The sequence below is a fragment of the Camellia sinensis genome, chromosome 12 (assembly GCF_055761805.1).
Source record: "Camellia sinensis isolate YWXY chromosome 12, ASM5576180v1, whole genome shotgun sequence".
Classification (NCBI taxonomy): domain Eukaryota; kingdom Viridiplantae; phylum Streptophyta; class Magnoliopsida; order Ericales; family Theaceae; genus Camellia; species Camellia sinensis.
Genome location: NC_138972.1, coordinates 112,888,957 through 112,899,310, shown reverse-complemented (window position 1 = coordinate 112,899,310; position 10,354 = coordinate 112,888,957). Strand labels below are relative to the sequence as shown.

Here is a 10,354-nt window from a genome sequence, read left to right as displayed (position 1 = left end):
ATCATATTTTAGTGGAATAAACAATTAATTCAATCTCAATCACACTGATACACAACATATTCAATAAACAACAATGCAACCACACTCATGAACAACATATTCAATAAACAACAATTAATTCAATACGTATCCAATACATTTTAATTGAATAAAGTTTTCCTAATTCTGGTAACTTTTTTTTTTTCTTTGTATGAATACATTTTGATATTTATTTTGGTATCAATCGACGTTAGTGATACCAAACAGATTGATTTTTTTTCTTTGTAAACATAGGCCTCCGTTTTTTTTTCGCCTTAGGCCTCCGAAAACTTAGGACCGGCCCTGCCCACGTCTCCTCTTGCCTGCTAGCCATCGTCACCACCTCCCGCCTCATCACCGTCGCCGTTGCTGTCGCCGTCCTTGTCGCCAATCCCCTCATCTCTCATTAGATCTATATATCTCTCTCAGCCCTCAAATCTCTGTGGCAGTGCATTCACGGACAGTGTCAGAGTCACTGAATGAGTCTCGGCAACCTTCAATGACGACGCCACCTGAGATTTCATTGACGACTGCCGAAGCCTGAGCGATTGCAAATCCAACCACCAAAGCAAAACATCAAAACCACCACTACGCTCGAGTAAGCCATTAGAGTTGATTTTCTCTCTCTAGAAACAGTACAAAAATAGAGAGTTAGAGAGAGAAACATATAGCTTTAGAGAGAGAGAGAGACCAAAATCATATATATAGATCTGTGGATATATGATGTATACATATATCTGTGTTTTATATGATGTATATATATAGGATCTCAATTTTTTTTTATATAAAAAAATTTAAACAAATAGTTGTTGTTGTTGTTGTTGATGATGATGTTGAATAAACAGATTAAAGTTTTTTTTTTCACTATTCACTAGATTAACCAGTTCTAGGTTGGGGTTTCGTAATTTTCAATTCTAGATGTGATGATTACATTTTTTTAATATAGTTGTAGAAAATCTAGAAGAGTTTTGTTGTTGTTGAGAAATAGATTGTAAATGAACATAAAAAAATTAGATCTCAACACCTAGGGAGAGAAAGACAATGAGAAATATTTTAACAAATAGAAAAATTGCACAGATAAAATTTCAATTTAGTTTGCTTGGTATTTCAACAGATGGGAAAAAAATAAAAATAAAATTTGAACAGATAATAAAATTTAGACATATATTTGAATAGATAAAAGGAAAAAATTAAACATATAGTTAAAAATTTTAAGTAGATAGATAAAAAAAAAAATGAATGGATAGATATAAATTTAAACAGATAGTCAACGAAAAATCAACAAATAAAAAAATCAATGGATAAAATTGAAAACAAAATATCTTATAGGACTTCTCATTAAACTATTTCACAAAACATTGACTTTTCACTAACAAAAAATATCTCTCGAATCTAACGCCTTGGGCACTCTCTAAATTGAATTTATCACAAATTTTCTCTTTTTGTATTTATTTAATTGTTGTAAGATTTCTTCACATCTAAAAACATTAAAAAAAAATTAATTAAAATGCAATAAAACAAGAAAACAAAAAATTCAAAAATAATTTTTAAAACTCAAAACAAAATAGAGTGATTATTTTAAAACTTCTCTTAAAGTTTGGAAACTATGTAGAAAATTCCACAATTTTAATATAATTATATCTACTTTTCTTTCAAATTTAATAATCTTAAAATGACTGAAACTAATGTAAATGGTGTAAGCACAGATAGAATTAGAAGAAGACTATAGAGGGCCATGGCCCATAATTTTTGTGAAAAATTCTGTTTGCCATAGAACACTTCTAAATAAATATACATACACATCGTTTTGTAAATAAAATGACCTACTTGAATACAATATATATAGGGCGCTCGGGCAAAAGTCCAATCTTCCATTTTTCTTGCCCAAAGGTCCAATCATTAATTCATTCGGTCCATAAGGACAAGCTAAGACAGAATGACTAATATATCCCTACATATATATCGTATACACGGTAGTGAACAGCCATACCACACCATACCACACTACACTTTATTCTCTTTCTCTCTCTCTTCAAACTCTATCTCATCCGCTTTACCAGTCCTCTACTACCTCATTCTCCAGCACCGTGTCGGCTCTATTTTTCCACCATCCACTCTGCCACTAGAATCGCTGCCGTCGTTGCTCTAACTCTTCATCTCCTCTCTCATCTTCGTGTCGCCAACTTGTTCGCAAATCTATGTTTGAAAAATTAAAAAAAAATAGTTATTGATATCCGATCAACACGATTTTTTAGAAGGATATAGTACTTAACGAGTTCTACACATTGAACCGTTCGAATTATCAAAACGGGACTAAAAAATTAATCCATGAGCCAAACTAAACAAATCCAATATTGATCTTAACATGAGACAAGCTAAACCTAATAAATTATAATTATATTCTAAATATTTTTTTCTTTTTCTTTTCAAATCTATACTCAAATTAATGCTTAAAAAATAACATAAAAAACTCAACCTAATTACATTAAGATGGGAAATGCTATACATCCCAAATGATTTACCAAATTTTTTATCAAATCTTTCATAAGGGTGTGAGACTTATACAAATTTACATATGTATGGGTATCACACACATAAAAAAATTTTGATAAAAAGTTTGACAAATCATTTCAATGTCTAGCATAACCCTATTAAAATGGCGTTAAGATCCTGTTGAGTGAAGTTCCTAAAGTGCTCTTTTAGAGTGAATGAGATGGACTCGACACGTGTCCCACTAATGGAATTAAGGGTCGAGCTTAATCCTCACCAAAACGATATCGTTTTGGTGGGGAAAATTATTTTAAAAAAAAAATTGAAAAAAGTGAACGGAATGAGAAAGAAGCTTCAGATTATATCATCATCATGGATTTTGATCCGTGAGATCAAAATAAATAAAAAAAAAAGAAAGATTAAATTGATTCGATAATAAGATTGATTCAGATCTGTATCATCATCATCAAAAGATTGAAGAAAAAATGTGAACAGAACGAGAAAGAGGCTTCAAACTGTATCATTATCATGGATTTTGATCTGTAAGATCTAAATAAATAAAAAAGATCAAATCGATTCAATAATAAAATTAATTCAAATATATATCATCATCATTATCACAAGATTGAAGAAAAAATGTGAACAAAATGAGAAAGAGGTTTCAAAAGATAAAACCGATTCGTCGATAATAAAATTGATTTACATTTGTATTATCATCGGCATCAAAAGATTGATTCAGATATGCATATATGTAGATTTACATATATCATCATCAAAATCAAAATGAGAGTATGTATTTATATATGCATATATATGTATACTTACAGACCCCATATCATCATCATCATCGTCAAAATCAAAATGAGGAACATAATTAGCAGATCCGGTCAATGAACATAGAGATCGGCGGAGAAGATCTTTCAGATCTTCGCAGCAGCGGCGAAGCCATGCCTGTAACAAAGCTAACTTGAACAAGGGCTGTTTTCATCATCATCATCAAGGGCTGACTTGAATAGATCTACTCTCTTCAAGGCCTTATCAGAAAGCCAACCATCACTACCATTCAACTGTGAGATTTCAAGAGGACGTTAAAGAACAAGGAAAGAACAAAACAAAATCAAAGCTTTGGTCCCTTCTCTCTCTCTAACTCTCCCCAGAACAGAGTGAAAGAGGAATTGATCTTAACCCTTAGTTCCATTAGTGGGACATATGTCGAGCCCATCTCACTCGCTTTATCACCCCAGAGGATCCTAACGCATTAAAATGGTCAGAGTTTATTGTAATTTGTTCCAATATTCGGAGCTGGGTGGGTTGGGTTGCGGTTTGGCTTTCTGCATTTCCAAAATTCTTCTATTTGTGTGTGTCTCTGTGTGTGTGTATATATATATATATATATTATATTTGCCCTAAAAAGGCAAAGGACCACCACCACCACCACCAATGGAAGAACAAGACGACACTACTACTACTGTAATTCAACAACCATTCAATCACCAAGATTTTGGAAAGCTCCTATTCGGGTATAGTCTTGTCTGTTGATTCCAAATCCACACCTCTTCTATCTACTTTTGATTCATTATTTGATTTTGTGTTTTTTTTGTTTGATAGATGCGAGCATTATCGGAGACGATGCAAACTTCGAGCGCCATTCTGCAATCAGATCTTCTCCTGCCGCCACTGTCACAACGCTTCCATGGTCCCCCCCCCCCCCCCCTCTCTCTATATATCTGTATCTATATCGTTTTATTAAAATTCGATTTGTGGATTTTTCTTAGCTTGTTGCGTTTGTGTTTTTTATTGATTTATTTGAATTAGAGCGCTATGAGCAATCCCAAGGATCGTCACGAACTCGTTAGGAACGATGTTTCTCATGTAAGTACATTTTTTTTTTTTACTTTTCATATCGCTTTCATACATCTTCTTGCCTCGTTTGTTAACGTTTTCAATTTTTAGTTTAAAAAAAAAAAATAAGAAACAGGTTTTTGTGACAAAAATAAAAATATATTTGATGAGTTATGTTGGTGGCCGGAGATGGAGGGTGGACGGATGTGGTGACCGGTAGTGGTGGGTGGCTGGAGGTGTTTGCTAGGTCGGATGTTGCTGGAGGTTGGCCAAAGATGGCTACCTACCGGCGTTGGGTGGTGGTGGGTGTGAGGAGAATGTGAAAACTGCTTTAAAAATAAGTGAAAATACTTTTTTTGTGTTTTTAAAATTTTTGAAATCAATTTCATTCTTTTGAAAACGAAAACAATATAGACCAAATAAGGTTTCATTTTCAATTTCCAAAACAAATGAGAACAAAAAATAAGAAACAAAAACAGGGTCTGGCTTTGGTCCAGTCCACCATCGGACTGGACCGTACTGTTGGGCCCATGAGGGCTCACCACGGGTCTTGTTTTGAAAATTTGAACCGTTCAATGTGTAGAACTCGTCAAATACTATATGCTTGTGAAAAATCACGTTGATCGGATATCGATAGCTATATGATTGACGAGTTCTACACATTGAACGGTTTAAATTTTCAAAATAAGACCCGTGATGGGCCCTCACGGGCCCAACAACACGGTCCAGTCCGATGGTGGACTAGACCAAAGCCAGGCCCAAACATAAACGACCCTAGTGTTTACAATTCCTTGTGTGTGTGTGTGTGTGTGTTTTTTTTTTTTTTTTTGATGAAACAATGGTTTTGTATTTGATGGTTTCAGGTTATCTGTGCTGTCTGCAATACGGAGCAGCAGGTTCCACTCTGTCAAATTCAGACTAAAAACATTCATTCATTCAGTCTTTTTATATTTTGATTTTGTTTTAACCTTTTATTTATTTATTTATTTTTTTAGGTTGCTCATGTTTCCTCAAAATGCAGTGTGAAAATGGGAGAATATTTCTGTGAAACTTGCAAGTTCTATGATGATGATGTACTACAGCTTCTTTACTAACTGCCCTCAACTAGAATTGGATATAATTGTTGGGATGTTTTTGTGTACTATTTTTTCACCTTCTGTATATTGATGCCGATTGTTACTTGTTTACATTGCAGATCACTAAGAAACAGTTCCGTTGTCATGATTGTGGGATTTGTAGGTTAGTGGGCCAATTTTTATCTTCAAAGTGATTTTTCCCTTGTCTTCAAATAAGTTTTGTTGCTATTTTGATACAAGTCATGGTTTTACAGAGTTGGTGGTCGTGAGAATTTCTTTCATTGCAAGAAGTGCGGTATGCATTCTTATTCCCTTACCGGTTTCATACAGATCTGGGTAGTGACTGTATAAGTTTGTATGTTTATGGGCTTATTTCAAGTCTTTTGAAACTATTGTGTATTCTTGTGCGTTTGTTTGGCCTTTAAAGCACATTCTTGGAGTAGTAATTTTCTTCCTTACTGGTTAAAATTGTAGATCTTTTTTATGGTAAAAAGACTGCTACATTCATCTATAATTGACACTGACCATATTTTACAAATAATACCTTTTAGTTTTTGTCTAATGTCTTTTTTGTACTTGTTGAATAACTTAATGTACATTATTCAACCTATTTTTGAACAGTAAGTATTTGAGATACTTGGTGACACATAAGATGGTATAAGAGCTCAAGTTGGGAGAAATCTAGAATTCAAGTCTGTGAAGCACAGGTACTCCAAAACCTGTGCTGTACGAGTTCTAGATACGTACCGGGTGCAGATACTTGTACCGGTATAATGGTATGCGTACCGGGTACGCTGAATATATGTTGGGTACAGTAGTAGATACATTTTGGTACAGCCTGGGTACGTTTTGGGTCGGCGGGATTTTTTATTTTTTGCAATTGCTAGAATTTGTTGCAACGTTTATTGTTCTTTTTTCAATTTCGAAAATCATCAAGTAATTTGTTTCCAACACCCTTTATCCATGAGTCATGGCTTTGCTTTCTTTTGCATTCTCTTTTAGACAATCAAAAAAGAAAAAGAAAGAATTGTCCTTTTATTTTTTATATTGAAATTTTGATTTGTATATTGGATGTTTAACTATAAATTTAAAATTTTAAAAATAAAAGAATAAAAAAAAGTTGGCGTACACATGCTGTACCTGTATCCGTACCCGTACCCTAACCCTACTTTTTTAAGAATTTGCCGTATCGGTGTATCTGTATTATACCCGCACCCGTGCTTCCTAGGTTCAAGTCTTCATGCCTACATCTTTCTATGTATGTCTGTTTACATTTCCACGTGATGAGATTGCATACAAGAGAGGGTGTGACGCCGCCACTGCTAAGGATTCTGCTTGTTAATTTATGGAGTTTCGTTAACACTCTGCATGCATGAGGACAAGTAGAGAAGCAAAATGAGAATTTTGTTGGATATACTATTGTTGGCTAGATACCTTTAAACTTTGATGAAGATTGCTATAGGCACCTTAGTATATGTGCTCTTATAATCTTGGAGGATGAAACAATAACATTTTGTTGAAAACCAGCATCATCAATACATTCGATGTTTCTCATTTTAAATTTCCAAGTGCTGGACTTGGCTACAAGAATATTTTTTTGTATATTCTTTGTGTTAACTTGCTGCATTGTAGTTATGTAATCATTAATTTATGTATTAAATTATCTGTCTCTCCTAGACTAGTTCTTATCTGTTGCTAGTTGAGTGTTGAACATTTTTTTAGTTGATCCATAACTGTGTTGTTATGTTTTGACCCTTTTATGATTTCTTGTTTTATATGCAAGTTAATTGTTAATATTTGTCACTCCTAAAAATTTGAAAGTATTCATACAATTTTTATCATTTTTGTCAATCTGCATCCACTGTTAGAACTCTTTTATTTCGACACAACTCTTCAATCTTATTTATTCTAACTGTTCTAAAGCCTCCAGAATATATATTTTTTAAATATATGTTTGAGTTAGATAATGTATCCCCCTTTAATTTGATATTTTTGTACGAACACAGCATCTTGCTATTCGATGGGTCTGCGTGATAATCACTTATGTGTTGAAAACTCTATGAAGAACCATTGCCCCATATGTTATGAGGTTTGTATCTAGAAAATTTATTTTCTTTGTTTGAATTTTCAAATGTTTGCTACACCTACCAATAAACAGAACATCTTACTGTGACAGTATCTATTTGATTCGGTCCAAAGCGCAACAATTATGAAGTGTGGACACACAATGCATAACAATTGTTTCAAAGATATGATTGGCCAGAATCAGTTAACTCCGGTCCATCTTATATTTCTTCTCATATTGCTTTATTTCTTGCTGGTAAGTTTTACTGAATTCATCATCCAGGTATCGTTGTCCCGTTTGCTCCAAGTCAGTGCTTAACATGTCAAGAACATGGGAAAGATTAGAAGAGGAGGTATGGAGTTTTATTTTGTTTTTTTTTATGTTGAGTTTCTTTATGTTAAATTTTTTTCTATAGGAAAGCTATGATTGTATTGTATGTTCTTTTATTTTAGAATTGCCTATGCTCGGGCGATCATATCACGTTCATGCGGCTGATCAATCTTTTCAGATATATTTTTGAGTGTTTTGTGGATCCACATATCCTTGGGAATGTGCTTGGATGAAGAGCTTATAAATATTAGATACATTTGAAATGAAGGGAATAAAAATCCACATGACTTCAAATCCCCAAATTTGAAAAAAAACTGCAGTTTGGACAAAATTCATGTTTCTCTTATGTTAGCCCTGTTGAAAAAATAAAGTCATAATTTGGTGATTCGAACAATAAGTAATGAAATAATAGAAGAGAAAAAAAAAAGATTCGAAAGTTGTATGAAACCTGGCATCAGGTTACCTGTGTTCCAAAAAAAAAAGAAATATAGGGGAAATACAGTTTTGTTACAAATGAGGGGGGGGGGAGGGACGGTGGACCATTGTGGCTGTTGAAGTCTCATGTGTGTGCATGTGCACGTGTGTTGAAGATGATTCTTCTTTTCTTTTTCATCCTTTTAATTGGACCATTCCAGGCAGTAATGATGAATCTTTTTCTTGACAGATTCAAGCTACTGCCATGCCTGAGGAATACCATTACAAGGTAAATGTTGCCTTCATATTTTCTCTTTTTTGGTTGATTTGTTGCATCAGAATATCATTAATCACCTTTTTTCTGAAATGTTATGGTTGATAGTAATTTTGAGGAATAATGGTTTATAGAGCCCACCAGAAATTACTTAATTTGACCCATCGTTGATGTTTTCGTGCTTATGATGATTTTTCCTTTTAAAAAACAAGAAAAAGAGAGCAAATAACTTTTTTGAAAACTCTTTTGAATCTGTTTGGTTTGGAGTTTTCAAAAAAAAATTTGAGTTTTCAATTCGTAATTTTTTAAGTGAACTTTTAAAATATTTTAATTATTTTTTTTAAACTTTTTATTGGTGATTGTTTTTAAAAAAAATTCACTAAATACTATAAAATACACAGAATATATTTATATACAAAAATTCAATATATGTTCATTTTTTTTTGTATTTATTGATTTATTCAAGATTGTCATAAATGTTTACTTTTTAAGTACATAAGTATATCTAAAAATAAAAATATTTGATTAAAAATTTTAAAATGTTCACTAAAAAAAATTATGGATTGAAAACTCAAAACTGTTGTTGAAAACTCAAAACCAAACATATGTCATTTCTAAAAAGTTTTGAAAATTTTGGAATCAATTTCACTTTTTTTTTAAAACAAAAACAATATAACTAACAAGTTTGTCTCTAATTTGTATTAAAAAAAAAATGAAATCATAAACAAAAAACAGGGAACAGAAGCGTTACAAAACACTCATCTTGCAAGCAAATGACCTTGGCAAATGGGCAAATTATTCAATTTTCACCCAACATAATATCTCACCTATTCACCTTCTCCACCAATTATAATACTATAGAATACTATGTGTCCATGTTCCAGATGTGTCCATATTTCAGGATTATAATTACCCTGGCAAATGAAGCAAGTTGTTGGAAATGTATTTTGCAGGTTCCGATCCTCTGCACTGACTGCAACAGTACCAGCGAAGCATTCTTTCACATTTCTGGGCACAAGTGCAGTCACTGTGAATCATATAACCTCAGGGTAATCGGAGGCACTGATCGTTAGCATCAACCACCATACCAACCTGATCAGAACAGTTGATCTACGGTGCACACAGAACCTTTCTGCCTCAACTAAAAAGTTTTTTGTTGTGCAACTGACCTTTTGAGACGTTTTGCTCTTGATTAGTTTTTGTAGGTTACTTCTTACAACAATAGTTATATATAGTTAATTTGTCGTTCATGGAAATGAATATGAATGACATGGGAAGCTTTACTCAGTTTATAATTCTCATCACTTTCTGTTTCTGATACTTACCTAATCATAGGATTGGTTGTCTTATTCACGAACTATATACCACTTTACTTTCATTGAATATGTTCATTTTCTGATAGTTCCATGCGCATCTATGAATGGAGTTGTGGAGTTTTGTTTACTCATCAATAACATTATTATCGATTTCTATGACTCTATGAAGCCGAGAGAACGACACCACTTTTATTAAATACTCAATTTAACCTAGTTTTAGCAATCTTCCAAACCTTCCCTCTGCAAATATACGATTTGAACACTGCTTAATTGAGATTCCAAATCATTAATTTTTCTCCTGAGGTTGGTAAATGTTGTTTTTGGCCAAGGTATATATGTGTGTGCGCGCTTTTGAGAAGTGGAGTTGGGGAGAAAGAAATCCGATTATAGAAGTGATGAACACCGAATTTAAGAATCATTTATTTTATTTTTATTACTTTAGTATTTGATTATGATTATTATTTAAGACTAGAATATTTAATTCATGTTTGTTAGATTCTTAAATTGTGTTATTATTATTATTATTATG

General features: G+C 32.9%; 1 protein-coding gene across 1 annotated transcript; it reads left to right on the top strand.

Annotated features, from left to right (window-relative positions):
- The first annotated feature begins 3,352 nt into the window (after positions 1–3,352).
- LOC114276312 (E3 ubiquitin-protein ligase MIEL1-like) lies at positions 3,353–9,892 on the top strand. The gene is made up of 12 exons (XM_082899638.1): positions 3,353–4,028; positions 4,117–4,204; positions 4,324–4,380; positions 5,214–5,246; positions 5,346–5,423; positions 5,546–5,589; positions 5,681–5,721; positions 7,433–7,515; positions 7,603–7,694; positions 7,774–7,843; positions 8,486–8,524; positions 9,463–9,892. The coding sequence occupies exons 1-12, from the start codon at positions 3,949–3,951 to the stop codon at positions 9,580–9,582; spliced, it is 825 nt and encodes a 274-aa protein (XP_082755764.1). The 5' UTR covers positions 3,353–3,948; the 3' UTR covers positions 9,583–9,892.
- Positions 9,893–10,354: the final 462 nt, after the last annotated feature.